This window comes from Oncorhynchus masou, chromosome 9, assembly GCF_036934945.1.
Source record: "Oncorhynchus masou masou isolate Uvic2021 chromosome 9, UVic_Omas_1.1, whole genome shotgun sequence".
In the NCBI taxonomy this organism is placed as follows: Eukaryota; Metazoa; Chordata; class Actinopteri; order Salmoniformes; family Salmonidae; genus Oncorhynchus; species Oncorhynchus masou.
The window spans coordinates 26,462,067-26,480,860 of record NC_088220.1 but is presented as its reverse complement, the minus strand read 5'-3'; the positions used below and the strand labels follow the sequence as shown (position 1 = coordinate 26,480,860).

Genomic DNA, 18,794 nt, shown 5'->3' with positions numbered 1-18,794 from the left:
ATCTTCCATTGTCAAACTGGATTGACCATACTAAAGCATTATCTGAAGATAGCAGTACCCTAACTTCTAGGTGTTCTCCTCTCCCAGCAGTACCAGAACATCCAGCAACAGGACATGGTGATTGAGGAGTTGGAGCCATGTGATGATGATGACGACAAGACAACGTTTTGTGATGGCTCCTGTGACCAGTCCTGTGAGCATGAAGAGGAGGAACAACCTCTGATGAAGACCAATAACTATCAGTTCTGCTAAAAACTCCCTGGCATCATCGAACTATCCACATTCTGATCTGAAATTCTTCATTCATTCTATTTTCTGCTCACTGTAGAATCATTCTAGGAGGGTATATCCATAGAAATGGAATTGGGATATTTTCGTAAAGCAATGAATGCCTGAAAAGCAATTTTTAAGTTCTCTTTTGGCTTGTAGATAGACAGGCAGCTGAAAAAGTAATGTGACTTGCTATATACTGTGACTTGAGATACCATGTCTTACACAGGAGATAATTGATCTAATCACAGATAGTGCCTTAGTTATGTACTTAATATATGTAATGCCTTATTGTATGTTCATTAATTACTTTTTCTTCTTCTATGGTTTGAGATTCTCTCTTTTAAGTCTATGCACCAACAATGGACCTACCCTGACTGAACGTACTGTTCTGTCCACAGGCTTCTAGTTATTTCCTCTGTTCGTACATACTGTGCTGTTGGCACTATGGTGAGATTGAACAGACTGTTCTGTCCACAGCCTTCTAGCTATGTCCTCTGTTCGTACATATTGTTTTGTTGCCACTATGGTGAGATTGTTGATTTCTTAGTTGTAGAAAAGAACGCTGCTGTGGTGTTTTAATTCACGTTTGTCAGCGGGTTCACTTCCACATTGTTGAACAAGCATTTTTTAACATGCTATATGCAGTTTTCAGAGGCAGCAACAAGACAGTAGCAAACATTGCAGATTTTTTAATGTTTACCTATATATGTTGGGCCAGTAATTGAAAGGTCACTGGTTCAAATCCCTCAAGGTGAAAAAAATCGGTTGCTGTACCCCAATTGCTTCAGGGACGTCATTAATAATGGCTGATCAAGGCTGTGACCCTACTCTCTGTGGGTGTCTTGGGATAGAGAGAGAGACATTATATGCTCTGGTAGGGAACGATCAGGATGAAAGGAAGGTAAAAATGTGGATCCAAGTATGGACAATACAAACCTGTTTGATGGCCATGTACTGTTATAATCGCCACCCGGCACAGCCAGAAGAGGACTGGCTCAGAGCCTGGTTCCTCTCTAGGTTTCTTCCCAGGTTCCTGCCTTCAAGGGAGTTTTTCCTAGCCACCGTGCTTCTACATCTGCATTGCTTGCTGTTTGGGGTTTTAGGCTGAGTTTCTGTATAGCACTTTGTGACATCGGCTGATGTAAGAAGGGCTTCATAAATAATGTGATTGATTTATTTGATACCATTCCACTTATTCTGCTCCAGCCATTACCACAAGCCTGTCCTTACCAATCAAGGTGCCACAGACCCCCTGTGATATCTATACCGCTCAATATTTTGATGTTCATCATCAGTATGATAAAACGTGTGAATTATGGCACAAAAATACTGCTTCATTGTTTTGAATGTAGCATTCAGCTAATACTGCCTACTGTAATTACCACGATGTCAGATAAAAGCTATAAGTCAGTTAAAGTCTATATGTCAGCTATAAGTCAGATAACAGTTACTTGGATTGTTAGCAGCTATTCTGAATACTGTTGCAGTGGAAAAGTAAGAGATTTCTAGGTAGTGTATGTATGGTGTAATGTAAATGAATAAATGTTTATTTTCACTTTACTGCTTGAAAGCCAAAAACAGATTATTTGTCATTAAATCCTTTTAGTTGTTTGCTAACCAAATCACTGTACTGTCTTGGAAGGAGTGTAATTATATTCAGACAATATACAAAAAAAAGAAAAACTAAAATAAAGATGTCTCGCCTCCCTTGGATATACCACATTATATTTCCCTGTGGACTTGTTTCAACATTTCAGCCTCTACTCCATAGTACGTCATACGACAGTGAACAAAAACCGTTTTTACCTCAGTTCCCGTTTCAAATGAAAATGCCTTCTCTGCAATCTTCTGAAGTTTCATTCCCTGTTCTCATGGGAGGTTGAGCAATACCAGACCACCTAAATAGGAAGTAACAATCCCACAGAAACTTCATTCAACATTAGGAAATACTTTATTTGCTTTATTTATAATTCCTTAAGCAAAATTATTCAGAAATGGCTACATTCACCCTATATATTCTTACCCCCTTGAGTGGGTGTCAAGTTCCATCCGCAAATTGTAATAACTATGTCCATCACAGTTACATCATCAAGTCAATCATTGTCTTCTTTAGATTCCATTCAAGCAGCTGAGAGTAGATGATAGAACAGTCCTGACATTCAGAGCCACCCCTCCAATAGGAGCTCAGGCAAGACTCTCCTGTGGTCAAAAACACAATCAAAGGCCACAAGAACTACAGATTCCATCAGCCCATGAGGCAGATGTGAAAGGTTGTTTACCTTGAATACATTTCAGCCCAAAGGGCAACGAGTGACAACTGAGGTACAAGAAGATAGCATAGAACAGTGTGAAAGGTCTTACTAAGGATGAGAAAGCACGAGGACTCATTAAATACAGTTATTAAATAATAATAATAATTATACTTCTAGAAAGAACATTATGCACTCCAACAATGAAGTTCGTCAACATAAACAATGTTTTTAAACGTTGTTATCTATTCTAAAACTATGTGAACTTTCCTTCAAAGTAAAGCAGAGAGCAGTTAGTAACATTCACGTTTTTACACTCTTTTACACTCTGGTTCTGCTTCTCCCACAAAGAAAACGAAGTGCCATTCTTTCATTTCAAACCAGCAACAAAGTCTCTGCTGGACTGATAAGTTACAGACTATCTGTCTGGTTAGCAGCAACACCTCTGTTTCTTTGGAAACACTCAAGCATATTTTTGCACAGTACATTCAAGGACTACCAGCCTCCCCACGACACGCTAGCTTTTCTGAACCATATATATGTTGCCTTCTTTCTAAAAAAAGGACTACCTCATAACAATGTGGCCCATATGTCCATAATATTAAACATTATCCCCCAATGTCAGAAAGTTATATTGGTTTGTTTACTTGTTGGGTCACAGCACAAAATAAATCTCCAAAAAGCCACAGTCTGTCACTCTCAGAGAACCACTACCTCCTCATACCCAGTGTCTCCCTCCACCCCCCTGTCTCCTTCCACCTCCTCCCCTTCCTCTGTGTTGATCTGTGCCACCCCCAGCCTGTAGAGGGCATCCCTGATCACTACCTCCCCAGGCTGGCAGGCCTTCAGCACTGTGCTGATCTGCTGGTCCACCACCACCCGGCTGGACAGGAAGTCCTGCAGACGGTTGTACAGGTAGTAGTAGGCCGTGTTGTCAAAGGCCAAAGGTCGCCGCCGCAATGATGTCACCAAACCCTCAGAACATTCCTCCTCAGTGACGTCTGACCCTTCTGTTACCTCGGCTTCAACCTTGAACCCATCCTTCTTCTCCTCCTTCCCTTTGTCCTCTTCTTTCTCGTTGTCTCTCTCCAGGTCTTGTACCAGGCTGCAATAAGGTTCCAGCTCATTGCAGAGCCCCATTGAGTGGTGGTCCAGACAGGGGGGCTCCTGGCCATCTGTAGGCCCAGCAGGGTGCACTATCCAGCGGGAAGAGGACTTGGTGACAGGGTGGACCTGGGGGTTCTCCACCACAGAGGACAGGTCAGCACAGTAAGGCTGGTCCTGTAGCTCAGCACACGACACAAACTGATGGAGAGAGAGAGGTGAGATAAACTAGGTACTGTGGATGTTATTATTGTTTATCTATTATGTAAATAGAGACCAATTCATTCTTCAAATTGTATTGTCAAATCAGCATATTACAGGTTAAAAAACCTTCCGACACCATCCTGATTTGACCTGAGTTTCCCTCCTAGTACAATAATCAGACGTCAATAACTAAGTCCTTTCCATGCCCAGTATGAGGGCCTACCTCTGGTTTGTCCATGGGATCAGAGAAGCAGCCCTGGTTCCTGCCCCACATGGTGGAGGCCAGCTCAGGGTACTGCACGTCTGTACACAGCGCCACCTGGCGGGCAGAGTCGGTAACGTAGACGGGAGGCCAATACCGGGAGGACACCAGCAGGTCCACGTGGTCGCGTGCCGTCTCACCCTTCACCAGGTACTTGGAACCACACACCACCTGGAGGAGTATGGGAAAAGTAGTCTTCTATCATCTGTCTGGTTCTCATTATATTTTTATTGGTCAATAGATTTTGTTATTGTGTGAGGCCTGATTGGCTAACCTATCATTTTTCATAGACTGACAGACTAAATGCTTGATTGACAGAGTAATATTTGAATAGATTCTGGTGGACGACTGATTGATTTACATTGATGGGTGAGATGTGTGCGGATTACCTGATGGGGGCAGATCTTGGACAGCTTGCCTGCTGTGAGGTGTGGAGGGGGCTGGGGGGCCGTGGAAAGGCCGTTCTGAACACACGTACACAGGGAGATCAGAGAGACCAGCAACTCATCCTGACAGAGAGAGAGAAGAGACGTGTGTCAATCTCCTAAACACACACAATCAAACCAGAAATATACATACATAGAGATATCACAGACGCACAGCGTTGATCTACACCTTGTTGCTCTCTGGTGCAGTGATCTCGCCACAGCATTCCAGTATGGCTTTGAGCTCCTCTGCACTGTGCTCATCCATTCGGTCCGGTCTGAGTTGGCCCTCGTGGATCAGACGCACCAGAACGGATGGGTCACCTGGAAAAACACACACACACACACACACTTTTATTTATAAACAGGGCATGAACAAGTAATGTTCAATGAAATCTCTGAAGGACTTGAGAATGATGTTTATCCTTCCAGTGATTGGCTTATTCCCCATCCCTGAGAGAGTGACTTCCTACCTGTGTGCTGTGTGAGGAGCAGAGCCTTGTCCTTCTCTGTGTTGATGACAGTGGAGCTCCTCATTAGTGGTGGGATGAAGGGGGCGATGATTGAGGCGTCGACCCGGGTGATGGGGACGCTGCAGGGGAACGCTGCCTGCTCGATGGCCTCACTCTCCATGGTCAGCCAGAAGTCATCCACATGCACCTTGTCTGGGGCCCCGAAGTCTGGCCACGTAAACTACAGGAGGGAGAGCGAGACACAGGTATCAACATTATGCACACCAGACAGCTTGATTGTCCTGGAATCAGGCAGGCTAAAACAAATTAAGTAAAGAAAATCATCTTTAATTCTCTATTTTGACGGTTTGGATCTGTGGCTCTTATCAGTCTCTCCCTGATCTCCCCTCTCCTCAGTCTCTCCCTGACCTCCCCTCTTCTCAGTCTCTCCCTGATCTCCCCTCTCCTCAGTCTCTCCCTGACCTCCCCTCTCCTCAGTCTCTCCCTGACCTCCCCCCTCTCCTCAGTCCCGTCTCCTCCCTGACAGTCTCCCCCTGACCTCCCTCTCCTCAGTCTCTCCCTGACCTCCCCTCCCCAGTCTCCCCTGACCTTCTCAGTCTCTCCCTGACCTCCCCTCTTCTCAGTCTCTCCCTGACCTCCCCTCTTCTCAGTCTCTCCCTGACCTCCCTCTCCTCAGTCTCCCCCTGACCTCCCCTCCCCTCAGTCTCTCCCTGACCTCCCCTCTCCTCAGTCTCCCCCTGACCTCCCGTCTCCTCAGTCTCCCCCTGACCTCCCGTCTCCTCAGTCTCCCCCTGACCTCCCGTCTCCTCAGTCTCCCCCTGACCTCCCGTCTCCTCAGTCTCCCCCTGACCTCCCGTCTCCTCAGTCTCCCCCTGACCTCCCGTCTCCTCAGTCTCCCCCTGACCTCCCGACCTCTCCTCAGTCTCCCCCTGACCTCCCGTCTCCTCAGTCTCCCCCTGACCTCCCGTCTCCTCAGTCTCCCCCTGACCTCCCGTCTCCTCAGTCTCTCTCACCTCCACATTCCTAAGCTCCAGCACGTTGTGTGTGTACCGCTGGGCGATCTCCATCTTGGGGGCAATGCCACACACACCACAGATCATGTCGTTGTAGTCCCTCACGGTCAGACACTCAAAGGCCCAGTAGCCACTAACCAGCAGCTCCTGGACATGGGCCAACTCCTCAGGACTCAGAGTGTGGACTGATCGAAAGAAAACAGAGATATTAGAGACATGAACAGAACTCTGTTGAAAACCCTCTGAACCGTATGTTGCTCCAAGAAAGTCTTACCAGCGTGGTTGTGGATGTGGTCCAGGATGGTCCTGACTATCTGGTTAGGATGCCGGCCCAGTCTGATCTGACTCCGGATCTTAAAGAACAGGTCCAGACTCACCAGCAACCTGTTGCCAACATTGAACAGACCTGGGTGGAGGTCGGTGAAGCTGTGCAGGGCCAGACACTGGGGGTTGAGACACACCTTCAGCTGGAGAGAGGCTGTCTGGATCAGAGAGTCAGTCAACAGCCAGCAGTCCTCCTGCCCTGCTAAAGAACTACGGTACAAAACACCAGAGAGACATGATAGAGACCTTTCCTGAAACCACACTATGGAATATGAAAAATGTCCAGAAATGTCCAACCCCTGAGCACCAGAAACATCCAACCCCTGAGCACCAGAAACATCCAACCCCTGAGCACCAGAAACATCCAACCCCTGAGCACCAGAAACATCCAACCCCTGAGCACTAGAAACATCCAACCCCTGAGCACCAGAAACATCCAACCCCGGAGCACCAGAAACATCCAACCCCTGAGCACCAGAAACATCCAACCCCGGAGCACCAGAAACATCCAACCACTGAGCACCAGAAACATCCAACCACTGAGCCATAATAAACCCAAAACTACACAAACAAATTTTCTCACCTCTGTCCTCCCTTGAATAGCGGGTAGTGACACAGAGCACAGTGTGTGGCTGCAGACTCATAGAACCGCGGCCAGCCTGACTGGACCTGCACCTCCCCCAGGCCCTCCCCTTCCCCTAACACCTGGTCCCCGGCCTGGGTGGTGGTCGTGGTGAGGACCACCTGGGTAGAGTTGAGTTCCTGGATGAGGGCCAGGGTGTCATGGAGCTCAGCCTCACTCTCAGAGATCTGCAGGGCCTGGCGCAGCAGCTGCAGGGTGGACTGGCGCTGAAGCTCCCTCTGGGCTGGGGACAGGGTCCGGTACGGGTCTAACAGAGCTACTGAACCACCCTGAGTGAGTGAGAGGAGGGTGATATGATGAGGGAAAATAACAGAGAGAGGGTTGGAGGATGGGACAGAGAGATGAGGAAGAATTCAGACAGACACAGAGAGAAATACAACAACACCAAAACATAGACCACATCCTAAATGGCACCCAATTCCCTATAAAGTGCACTATTTTTGACCAGAGCCCGACAGGGTGCCATTTCAGACACACTCATAGTGGGATTCTCTCCAGACTGACCTGTGCCTTGGAGCCCTTGGCGTTCTTCCTGGACAGCTCCAAGCCACAGCAGGGGCACTCCGCAGGCTTGTGTCTGTTCTTATAAACATAGCCACATGACGGGTTCTTACAGCGACCCCTGCCACGCGCCGTAGACAGACCCAGGTCCTGACACACACACACACACACACACAGTTATACAGACTACACTGAGCCTGCTAGAGGATGTGTGTGGATGGCGTATGCTCCCCAAAATGTAGTTAAAAAGGTGCCACTAACCAGTGTGGAGGTAGAGTTCTGTTTGAGAGGAACCACTGAGAGGATCTTCCCTACTTTATCAGTTACAATATACTGGCTTCTGTCCACAGGAGTAGGGAGAGTCTATAGGACAAAACAACACTGAGAAACCTGGAGACAAACACTTAATCAGCATGGTTCAGCAGTATGTGTGTGTGTACCTGTTCCAGAGGTGGTGTTGTCACGATCTGGCCGAGCTGTTTCAGAGTGTTAGGCTTCAAACCTGCGATCATCTCACTGAGCTCTGTGGTCAAAACACAATCACCACATCAAACACGTTTGGTTACCTCAGAAACAACTAGTGTCACTTCCCTTAGATCAAAGTAACCACTTTGAAAACGAGTACCTTTAGCTTGGCTTGGGTAACCATTTTATCATTAAAACATATTATATAGGTACATGTGTGTATTCTCATACCTGTGGTTGATTTGCTGCAGTTGGTCTCCCCAACTTTGCCTTTATGAGGAGGGACAGTAATCCACTGGACTAAGGCCCGGCCTAGTTTCAGACAGACAAATGTGTGTTTACACCCCAGACAGCATTCGTCTTAACAGACTGACCTGAAATAAGGTTTTTGTATCTGTCCACAGCAGTGCCCACCTGTGTTGAATGGGGCTGGGAGGATGGCTCTCACAGGTCGCTTTTGACCAACCACACTGCTCCTTTCCTGTACTTTGACCCTGGCACCAGTCACAGGTGTTCCAACCAAAGCTCTGCTCAAAGACAGAACAACTGAAACTTAAAAAAAAACATTCTCTTTAACCAATCAAAACATGAAGCCCACTAAGAGAAATACTCTCACAGGGCTTGTTTGAAAAATGGTTTCTTAATGTGACCATTAAATTATAAACCATAAAAGAAGGGCTAAATTAAAGAACTAGATGCTCACATCATAGTAGTTGTCTGTGTCCCTGACACCGCTGGAGCAGGCTGTATGACTCCCTGGCTGTTGGCTCTGCCTCCCTCTAGTGGTGGTCCTGGTGTAACTGCACGCTGCTGCACTTCTCTGGGCTCCCGCGGTCCTCTCCCTCCCTTCCTCCATCCAGACACCTTACTGTTCTGATCATCAGAGGGAGGCACACCAGTCTTAGGGGGGTACCCAGGGTTTTTGGGTGGTTTCTGGGCATAAGTCTTGAATGAAGCAGCAGCACCTGGAGTCTTCACTGCCTGAAACGTGGAAAGTTTGTCATACCTCGGAACTGTTAAGTGTACGACTCATTATTTTCCAACCAATAAAATTAAATCTTTACTTCAACATTCATATTATGATGGAAGAGATGTTTAAGCCAGGGAATGTGTAGACTTACAGCAGGCACCCACTTGCCCCCCAGGTGGTTGCCACAATCAGGGCAGAAGGGTGGTTTGTGACGGGTCACGTAGACAAAGGAGCAGCCCGCTGTCTGACAGCTGCCCCGACCTCTTCTGGTGTATTTATTCGACTAGCGACAAAGATGCTTTAGTAACAATCTGCTAGTTACAGAGAATGTCTGACTGGTCAAATACCATGTGAGTATATAATACACTATTGTAATATATTGCTTGATGATCTAATCAAAGAAAAGTGGATAACGGTAAATTGATGCAGTGGAAGAAAATCAGTCTGAGTAGTTTTACCAGTTTGTATGAGGGATTAGTGTCCCGTATCACCCTAGCTCCTACAGGTACCATGACAACAGAGGCTACAGAGCTGGCTCCTGGCAACGTCCTGTGCTCCATCAGATCCTGGGGAAACAAGCGTTTTATTGACCATTACTGCATTGAACAAACAGACAAGGCAAATGAATAGTAACCCTTGACTGTTGAATGATCAGCAGTAAGGTAAGCCAACTCCCTGTGTCGTTGCCAACTAACCTGATTGGGTATGATGGTGACCAGCTCTGTTTTCACGTGCTGCACCGACGTCCCGCCCACACGCCTCCCGTCAGTCGCCATTCCAATGACACTATAGCCCCCGCCCACCATCCTGGGCTCCTCCTCCTTGAGCAGCAGACCGGCTGACGCCAGGTGAGGTGCATTGTGGGATTCGTGGGCGGCAGAGACTGAGGACGAGGAGTGATACGATGAGGAGAGAACCCCCTGCAGGGCCCCGGAGTGTGTAAGGGTCACAGCCTTTTCGTCTGTCAGGCCCTCAATGGCGATGCACTGCTGCGACAGCTCCACCTCGCAGCCCAGCACCAAGGGAGGGTACTGGGGGGAACCAAGGGACAGGGAGGGCAACACCCCTTCCCCCACGGGAGAGTCCAGCCCCTCCATACACACCTCCAGCTGGGAGCCTGTCCTGTCGTCTGACATGGCCCCCTTGGGCAGGAGGACGTAGTTTGCCCTGGGGAGGATCCTACGGAAGCCTGGGAGCTCCTGGGAAGGGCCCATAGATGACTACGGAGGATACAGAGAGATGGAATAGTGTAATCATTATGACTAGGGCTAGGAGTTTCTCCTGACCACATGATCTTAGATAACAGACACACTGGTGGAAATATGAGGTAACCGTACAGTGTCTGTCCCTTCCTTCTCCAGCTTGGCCTTCTCCAGGTAGTAACCCTTGTCTGCCACATTGAGCCTCTTCCAGCTCACACTGATCCTCTTGTTGATCTCAGACTGGGGCAGGCTGGGGAAGTCCTGCTGCATGGTCTGGTGCACATCAAAGTAGTACAGCAGGTAGGCTGATCTGGAGTTGAGAGATCAAAACGTGATGAATATATGTCATCTTGACTCCTACAGCAGTCAACTCAACACAAAGATTGGGTCACTTGGTTTAGCTTTCTCTGCCTATCCAGGCAATCCAAATGAAGTGCACTTAGGTCAGTGTGAAAATAGTATGTAATCTGGGTAATTCTTGAATTGCGGTGGTAAATGCCTTCACTCAACTTTGGCACCACATTAAAAACCTTTACAATGACAAACACATGACAAATAATACATGTCCTGTTTTATTTAACTGTTATTTAATAAGAAAACATATGTAAGTCCTTTATACTGCAACACATCTCTTTGTATGCATATTAAAAAAATACTGGGGGTAAATTGGCTTGTCCCATTGGTGTAGAGGTGTAGTAACATGTCTTGGGGATTTAGAGATACACTACATGGCCAAAAGTATGTGGAATCCCTTCAAATTAGTGGATTTGGCTATTTCAGCCATACCCATTGCTGACATGTGTATAAATTGAGCACACATCCATGCAATCTCCATAGACAAACATTGGCAGTAGAATGCCCCATACTGAAGAGCTCAGTGGCTTTCAACGTGGCACCGTCATAGGATGCCACCCTTCCAACAAGTCAGTTGGTCAAATTTCGGCCCTGCTAGAGCTGCTCCGGTCAACTGTAAGTGCTGGTATTATGAAGTGGAAACACCTAGGAGCAACAACGGCTCAGCCGCAAAGTGTGCGGCCTCACAAGCTCACAGAATGGGACCGCCGGGTGCATAGTTTTGGCGGATGTCAGGAGAACGCTACCTGCCCCAATGCATAGTGCCAACTGTAAAGTTTGGTGGAGGAAAAAGAATGGTCTGGGGTTGTTTTTCATTGTTCGGGCTCGGACCCTTAGTTCCAGTGAAGGGAAATCTTAACGCTACAGCATACAATGACATTCTAGATGATTATGTTGAATGAAAGCAAATCCCTGCAGCAATGTTCCAACATCTAGTGCAAAGTTTTCCCAGAAGAGTGGAGGCTGTTATAGCAGCAAAGGGAGGGGCCAACTCCATATTAATGTCCATGATTTTGGAATGAGATGTTTGACAAGCAGGCTTCCACTTAGATATTTTTGGCCATGTAGTGCATCTATTATTTTGAATGCTAGACAGTGAAAAAAACCATATTTAATATATTGTATAGATCAATAAAAACAAAGGCTATTTTTTACTTGTACAATGTGTGTCCCTCAGTTTTATGTCATCACTGATTCCAAAGATATTCAAGGACCTTGAGCATTGTCGCCAGTGGAAAATTGTTTTCGGGGTGGATATTAAATACGACCCATCTGCATTGATAGGAGGTGTTGGTGTTTGATTGTCTGGGAGCAGGAGGTAGACTACCTGGGTTTCTTGGGTTTCTCCATGATCTCCCCCTGCTGAGCCTTGTTCTTCTTCCTCTTCTTGGGAGAGGTGACCTCCATCAGGGTGTAGCAGCTCTCCACCTCCTCCGTCATCCTCCGATCAGTCTCCTCATACACCTCCATGGTCTCCATGGCTAAAGGGAACCGAGGAGAGCCTGGGGAGGTTCAGTAACATTGATTCATTTATTTTGTGTCCATGTAAAACAGAACAAATAATGACAAAGGGATAGGTATTAGGGCTACAGGAGATATGTACATTGTTTAATAATACATCGAGCACCATCATGATAAGGAAAGTATAACATGTAGGCTACCATTAGGCAGGTGGTCTAGTGGTTGGAGCGTTGGGCCAGTAACCGTAAAGGTTGCTAGATCGAATCCCCGAGCTGACAAAATAAATCTGTCGTTCTGCCCCTGAACAAGGCAGTTAACCCACTGTTCCTAGGCCATCATTGTAAATAGGAATTTGTTCTTAACTGACTTGCCTAGTTAAATAAAGGTTAAATAAATAAAAAAATCACAATTATGTTATGGCAATGTAGATAAATGTATGGCCTTCAAAACAAGAGATAAAAGGCCCGAGCAGCTGTGCAAACTCAATCGCAACCATTGGCAACATTGAAACAAGGAAGAGCTGACAGAAGACAACAGCAGACTACCTGCCTGACAGTGCACCAGTGGAGGCTCCTCAGACGAGGAAGAGGAGGAACATCCTCCTCAGTGAATTTCATTAAAATAGTAAAACATTTAAAAGTTATCCTTTTTAAATAAAACTATACTAAATATATTCACGTCACCAAATAATTGATTAAAACACATTGTTTCGCAATGAAGGTCTACAGTAGCCTCAACAGTACTCTGTAGGGTAGCACCATGGTGTAACTGGAGGACAGATAGCTTCCATCCTCCTCTGAGTACATTGACAATACAAAACCTAGGAGGGTCATGGTTCTCACCACCTTCTATAAAGTTACACAGTAATTATAACAACTTCTGTAGGACATCTTCCAACCTATCAGAGCTCTTGCAGCATGAACTGACACATTGTCCACCCAATCAAAGGATCAGAGAAGGAATCTAGAACTGAAAGCATAAGCTACAGCTAGCTAGCACTGCAGTGCATAAAATGTGGTGAGTAGTTCACTCAAAGAGAGAGAAAGACAATAGTTGAACAGCTTTGAACCAATTTCTTCAAAAATGAAGGAGAAGCAAGAGAGAGAGAGATATTTTATCATTCTTTTCACTTTCTTAGCTAGCGAATGCAGCTAGCTAGTTTAGCCTACTCAAACACCGGCTCAATCCTATGTTAGCTAGCTGGCTATGGCTATCCAACACAAAACGGGAACTCTTCCAAGTCAAGGTAAGCTTTTGGTTTGACTAATTTATTGCCATCAGGGCTGGCCGGTGTAACTGCTAAACTTCTTACTGACTGTACACAAACGTTACTGCATGATTGTTGCGGGTTTACTAACACTTTAGTTCTATTAGCTATGTTGATTATGATATTACTTTAATATGGTGACAACGATGTAGACTGTGTAACCATTATGATATGGTTTGTTTAGGAAAGGTTTTTTTCGCCTGGTCACATACAGATGTGTTGTGCATAGAAGTCCACAAGCGAAGAGAACATGAGGACGGTGCGTAGATGTGAGAATGAATACAACGTGGCTGCTATGAAAGTGAACAGTGTTTACGTGTGCTCATGGGGTCTTCATTCTGCCGATACTGTTGAAAACGGAAGCAAACGGAACTAAACATACCTGAATTTGTCCAGTAGAAACTCTCGTTTACAACTGTTGGACTAATGATTACACCACAGGAGGCTGCTGAGGGCAGGTCAGCTCATACTGTCTCCAATGGAGTAAATGGAATGGTATCAAACACATGGAACCATTTAATTCAATTCCAGCCATTACTATGTGCCTGTCCTCCCACCAGCCTCCTGTGAATTACACCCTCAATTAGTACATTTCTCTCGACCTGTGTGCACTTATGTTGTGAACTTCCATTGATAGGCTTGGTTGTAGCAACGTCATGATGGTTATACGGAAAATGTTTGTATCATGTAGTAGCCTAAACTGATGTCACATTGAACTGGGTGAATGGAATATGATTGACAGTCATCCAATATGCTGTAATATAAATAAAGCCATGCTCATAAAAAAAAATAAGAATCGTCCTCCCTCAATTTAAGGCACCGACCGCCACTGCAGTGCACGTGGAGAAAAATGTGACTATGGACATTCCCGGGAAACGACCGTGAAGTAGAGTTAAATGCAAACATACAAAAGTTGCAAATAAAGTACGGAAAACAACAACACAGCGGATACAACTTTCTAATTATTCTCCCTCCCATGACATTCTCTGATAATTCGTGTATCCTAATACTGACTGCAGACTCGGCGAATTATCCAATGAGAAGCCTCCTTGTTGAACCCTTACCTCTGTTTCCCCGAAGAACTCTCAAACTAGATCTGAGATGGCTTCAAGCGACGCTGAAACTGAACTGCATCGCTCACATTGCCTAGAATAAGTATATTTCTCTATATTTTTCCTTAAACTGGGCTAATTCGTTTTTAATCTAAGGGCCTCAAAGCACTCGATTTGTCCTAGTCTTGCAGCAAACATGGCGCTGTGTTGTTATGGTTGTCAACCAATCCAGTGAAGGAATGAACAAAAAAAGGCCAATCAGAAAATACGTTTTAGACACGTGAAAGCAATGCGTGAACTGGAAGAAGTAGACGTTTCCATAAAGCACAGATCTAGGATCAGTGTACCCTGTCCATATCCACCTTGATGAGCAAGCGGTAAAATAGCTCAACTGACTTGCAATCAGTACAACTTTACGCAAAAGCAAATAATGTTCCAGGCAAGATAAATTGCTCTGATGTTGCTTTCCACTCCAGGCATACGAGTAGATCACAGAACATTCAATCGAGCAAAAATGGCGGATGACAAGGTGAGAAGTGATTTTTGCTTTAATCGTATTATTTTCTATATATATATTAGAACAGCATGATCGAGCTCTTCCTACAGCAACATGCCGGTTTGTTGGTATTCGGGTGTGTAGAAAAGTAAATACAATACAGGTACACAAACATAAAGTGTCTTTAATAGGGCGTTGAGCCACCATGAGTCGCCAGAACAGCTTGACTGCGCCTTGGCATAGATTCTACAAGTGTCTTTAACTGGAGTAATGCGACACAATTCTTCCACGAAAAATTCCATAATTTGGTGTTTTGTTGATGCTGGTGTAAAAGGCAGTGTGGTGCAAAAGCCTTAGTCAGTGTTACCTATGCTCATTGTATTAATTCAATGTATAACTTATTTGTATGTGTTCTAGGATCCCTTCAAACAGATGAAGGATCTCAACCAGCTCAAGAATCAGCTGGAAGAGATCCAGAAACGTGTGGAGAGTGAATTTGCAGAAGGAATCCCGCAGGTATGTATTTATTATCCAAAGTTAAAAAGTAGGTGAAATGTCACCTTATGAAACAGAACAGCAGACATACTCAGTCCTGAAAAATCATAAAGGATCAACTATTAATTATTTATCATTAAAGAGTTGTAATGTCAAGGCATATTTTTATATTTTGTGTGCATCCTTTGTCCTGACAGTTGTTTCCTGTTCTTCCCCAGGGGGGCTCTGTGCTGGCATCTCCCTTCCTGAAGGGCTTCCTGGCTGGCTATATGGTGGCCAAGCTCCGCTCCTCAGCTCTCATAGGAGTGCTACTAGGAACATTCACAGGCATCTACGCTGCGCAGAACTATCAGGTTCCCAACATCGAAAGCACCCTGAAAGACTATATGAGTTTGTTTAGAAAAGGACCCAAGTAATGGGAAGAACCAGGCCTAGGCTTCATCTTCAAACTGCCTGAGGTGTGTGGCACAATCACCATGTCTCTTTGTCAGAGGCTCAAACCTCTCCTTTGTATACTGTAAAAAATAATATTTGGTTTTAACTGGATTTTGGTGTGAAAGAGTGGGTTTGCTTTGGGTTTTGTGCAAATGTTAAAGGTTAAATCTGTCAGTGCCCTGGGAAAATATATTTTATTCTCTGCTGATCAGATTATAAGGTGTGTAAAAGGGGATAAGGTTATGTGCCTTGAGTGTAAGCTTAACAAGCTTGACTGCTTGCCTTAGTAACATTGCCTGGTGCAGCCATCTAGGCCTAATTGATTTTGAATCAATGATGTGAACAACAAGACGGTGTCCTTTTTTTGTTTTCTGAGCAGAAATAACTTTTTTACCATCTTAAAATACAAACATACCTTGAATAGATTTGGCCAAAATTATGTGATTTGTTGCTAATTTAGATGTTAAGACTTAAGGTCAGGATATTTGTATATTCAGACATATACTAGTTATTCAGGAGTGTTAGTGACATGCCGTACTGAGAATGAGTGTGATCCAGAACATGGGGTCTGGGTTCCTGTGGATGAAGGGGAGTCTTCCCTGCCACTCTGCTCCTGACTGGGTACCTGTCTGCCCTGCACATCTCCCTGTCCCTAGGCTGAGGACCAGGTGAGTCCCAGCCTTCATATCACAGCCTGAGGCCTTGTGCTGGTCTACTATTTCATCTCAGGGCTAGTAGCTGTCTACACAGAGCGGTTGCTGAAGAGCCAGCGACTACCCCTGTACCTGCATGTGTTTGGAGTGGCCATCAACAGGGTTTCCCACCACTCCAGCATGGGGGGGAGAACAGGGTTTTCTGGAGGATTACTCAGGGGTGGTGTGGGCCATTGTGGCAGGGCAGGCAGCTAACGGGTTGCTGATGTCAGTACTGCTGAACGATGGTAGTGGCATCCCCAGGCTATTTGTCGTCTTCTGGTCTATGCTGGTCAACACCCTCCTATCCTGGGTTCTACTGGGCCTGCAGTTCACCCCCTTCTTTCTGTTACCCACGTCTATGATCAGCCTGGAAGCCTAGCTGTACTACAGGTAGCAGGACTCTGCCTGAACATACCTGTGTTATGGACAGTGGACCTCTGCTGAACTCTCATTCCACTGCTCCACCACAATCTCTGGCAGCATTATTTACCAGATGAATTGACATTGATTGACATTCAGGTTGGAATGTTTTTTTTAACGATGCATTTATTTATATATATAATTTTACTTTAGTGACTCAGTATTTTTCATTTAATGTCCCAAATATTTATTTAGTTTGTTATTTGAAGATTAAAATTATGGAATAGAAGCTGTACTTTAGGTGAGTCTTGCAGACCCTTCCATCACATTGTCACTGGTTTATTTGCTACCCATAATGCACACGGCCTATTTTTCAACTAGCCTTTGTTTTCCAGTTTAATCGAATTTTGCCGTATTCATACTTGTCTTTTCTTCAATATTTCATTGGTGGACTCATAAATAGTTGGGTTTGGGTAATGCGTCTACATTACAACACTTGAGTGGTGCTATGATTGTCAGTATGGGTATTTACCTAGCATTTATCATTTCCTCTGCCAAGTAAAATGTCAAAGATACAATATAGTGCAGAAAGAGTTTATGAAATATTTCATTTTATTTCTTTAGTGTTTTCTATTCAAAATAAAATGCCATAAATTCATAAATATTTTCCCTTTGTCACTGTTGCTTGGATACCCTGTCCTAGGATGTCATTTTGCTCAGCCAATGCTACAGAGGAAAGAGAGAACATTTGCAGATACAGATTTTTGGATTAACTAGGTTTAGTTAATACTTAATGTTTGCAATAGCAAAGAAATGCATCATTATTTCAGTGATTTTAAAATACATTTTCTTAAATTAGGATCTAGGACAGGGATGGGGCCTTTTCTAGGCCCTCGGATGAATTCCCCCAGTTGGTGTCTACATTTACTGTTGAGTTTGAATAGTAGATTTCACAAGGTGCAATTTAGACATTTCGCTGTGTGCATCAGCTGTTTTTCTCTTGTAATGACAGTCACTCAATTAGCCAATGCCCATCCTCAAACAGTCTATTTTGCAAGCTCTGTCAAGTTGGTTGAGTATGGCTGTCCAGCAATGATCAAGTTTGCAATAGATTTTTAAGTCAACTGTAACTAGGCCACTCGGGAACATTCAATGTTGTCTTGGTAAGCAACATATTTCTGTTTTAGGTTATGTCAAGAGAATTTAATTCCAATGATAATCAATAACTCTTACCAATCCCCGAGATCTGTAAGACCACGAGTTTAATAATAATTAGTCAAAGACTCAGTTTATGCAAAAAGATAGTACCGTTTATTCAGAGAACGTTCTAAAGTCAAGAATAAATAAACATCAATTTTATAGCTGCGCACATACATACACACAAACAGTAGGTGAGTATTATCCTTCTCCATAGTTCTCACCACTGTGTATCACTACCCAGCCGACAGTTCCATTCCCCTGAGATTAGGGAAACCTTGAAGTCCTCCCTGTCCTCTCCCAAGTCTCTCTGAGGCCTAGCCAGGTCGGTCCAAACACAGTTTGAATTGCTCTCTGATATTTTACTAGGCACACACACAAGTTCAAATCCGAAGCTACGCCTTGCTCAGTCAGTTTTTCCACGATACAGATAGTTTAACCTAATTCCGACAAACTACACACATCAGATTATGATCAATTTCAGAGTACAATTATTTTATCAGGTTATTTTCCTGTTGAAAGGTGAATTTGTCTCCAGTGTCTGTTGGAAAGCAGACTGAACCAAGTTTTCCTCTGATTTTCCTGTGCTTAACTCCATTTGGTTTCTTTCTATCCTAAAAAAAACTCCCTAGTCCTTGCCGATGACATATGTTGTGGCAAACATCTTTAAAATGTGTTGTGTTGGTGATGTGTGGTATTTGCCCCAAACATAACTTTGTATTCAGGTCTTAAAGGTTCAGTTCTTTGTGCCATTTCTAGCAGTTTTACTTGCATGACTGGGTGGATTGACAAATCATCCAAAGGTTAATTAATAACTTCACCATGCTCAAAGGGATATTCAATGTCTGCTTTCTTAATTTTTACCCATCTACCA

At 44.7% G+C, this 18,794-nt stretch overlaps 3 protein-coding genes across 7 annotated transcripts in view; 2 read left to right on the top strand and 1 right to left on the bottom strand.

Annotated features, from left to right (window-relative positions):
* Window positions 1-1,995, top strand: part of LOC135545740 (macrophage colony-stimulating factor 1 receptor 1-like) — a 33,567-nt gene extending 31,572 nt beyond the window's left edge. For 2 of the 3 annotated variants that reach the window (XM_064973567.1, XM_064973569.1), the window contains exon 22: window positions 88-1,995. In XM_064973567.1, coding sequence (XP_064829639.1) covers window positions 88-252 — 165 coding nt within the window. In that variant the 3' untranslated portion in view covers window positions 253-1,995. The remainder of the gene's footprint in view (window positions 1-87) is intronic. The other variant, XM_064973568.1, reaches the window with a different exon arrangement.
* Window positions 1,989-14,440, bottom strand: LOC135545739 (HMG domain-containing protein 3-like). Of its 2 annotated transcripts, XR_010456503.1 has the most exons (21): window positions 14,255-14,440; window positions 11,790-11,964; window positions 10,244-10,418; window positions 9,602-10,126; window positions 9,365-9,472; window positions 9,058-9,189; window positions 8,640-8,917; window positions 8,351-8,463; window positions 8,168-8,248; window positions 7,912-7,994; window positions 7,733-7,834; window positions 7,475-7,621; window positions 6,911-7,239; window positions 6,278-6,537; window positions 6,004-6,188; window positions 4,991-5,210; window positions 4,708-4,841; window positions 4,482-4,601; window positions 4,054-4,263; window positions 2,297-3,827; window positions 1,989-2,171 (listed from the first exon to the last, which is right to left on the bottom strand). XR_010456503.1 is itself a non-coding variant. In XM_064973566.1 (20 exons), the coding sequence occupies exons 2-20, from the start codon at window positions 11,939-11,941 to the stop codon at window positions 3,222-3,224; spliced, it is 3,960 nt and encodes a 1,319-aa protein (XP_064829638.1). In that variant the 5' UTR covers window positions 11,942-11,964; window positions 14,255-14,440; the 3' UTR covers window positions 2,206-3,221. The 2 variants fall into 2 exon arrangements, 1 of the variants encoding a protein (XP_064829638.1); XM_064973566.1 differs by lacking the exon at window positions 1,989-2,171 and having other exon boundaries at window positions 2,206-3,827.
* Window positions 14,441-14,632: 192 nt separating this feature from the next.
* On the top strand, window positions 14,633-17,390 carry LOC135545738 (SLC35A4 upstream open reading frame protein-like). 2 transcript variants are annotated; one of them, XM_064973563.1, is made up of 3 exons: window positions 14,633-14,771; window positions 15,156-15,254; window positions 15,431-17,390. In XM_064973563.1, the coding sequence occupies exons 1-3, from the start codon at window positions 14,700-14,702 to the stop codon at window positions 15,647-15,649; spliced, it is 390 nt and encodes a 129-aa protein (XP_064829635.1). In that variant the 5' UTR covers window positions 14,633-14,699; the 3' UTR covers window positions 15,650-17,390. The 2 variants fall into 2 exon arrangements, with proteins under 2 accessions (XP_064829635.1, XP_064829636.1); XM_064973564.1 differs by having other exon boundaries at window positions 14,650-14,771; window positions 15,452-17,390.
* Window positions 17,391-18,794: the final 1,404 nt, after the last annotated feature.

Coding starts and splice junctions, on each gene's coding strand:
- LOC135545739 (XM_064973566.1), bottom strand. CDS start 11,941: ATGGAGACCATGGAGGTGTATGAGGAGACTGATCGGAGGATGACGGAG. Junction 9,473..9,601: donor TCACCATCATACCCAATCAG/GTTAGTTGGCAA, acceptor TTGTTTCCCCAG/GATCTGATGGAGCACAGGAC. Junction 7,240..7,474: donor CCAAGGGCTCCAAGGCACAG/GTCAGTCTGGAG, acceptor TCACTCACTCAG/GGTGGTTCAGTAGCTCTGTT.
- LOC135545738 (XM_064973563.1), top strand. CDS start 14,700: ATGTTGCTTTCCACTCCAGGCATACGAGTAGATCACAGAACATTCAAT. Junction 14,772..15,155: donor CAAAAATGGCGGATGACAAG/GTGAGAAGTGAT, acceptor TATGTGTTCTAG/GATCCCTTCAAACAGATGAA. Junction 15,255..15,430: donor TTGCAGAAGGAATCCCGCAG/GTATGTATTTAT, acceptor TTGTCCTGACAG/TTGTTTCCTGTTCTTCCCCA.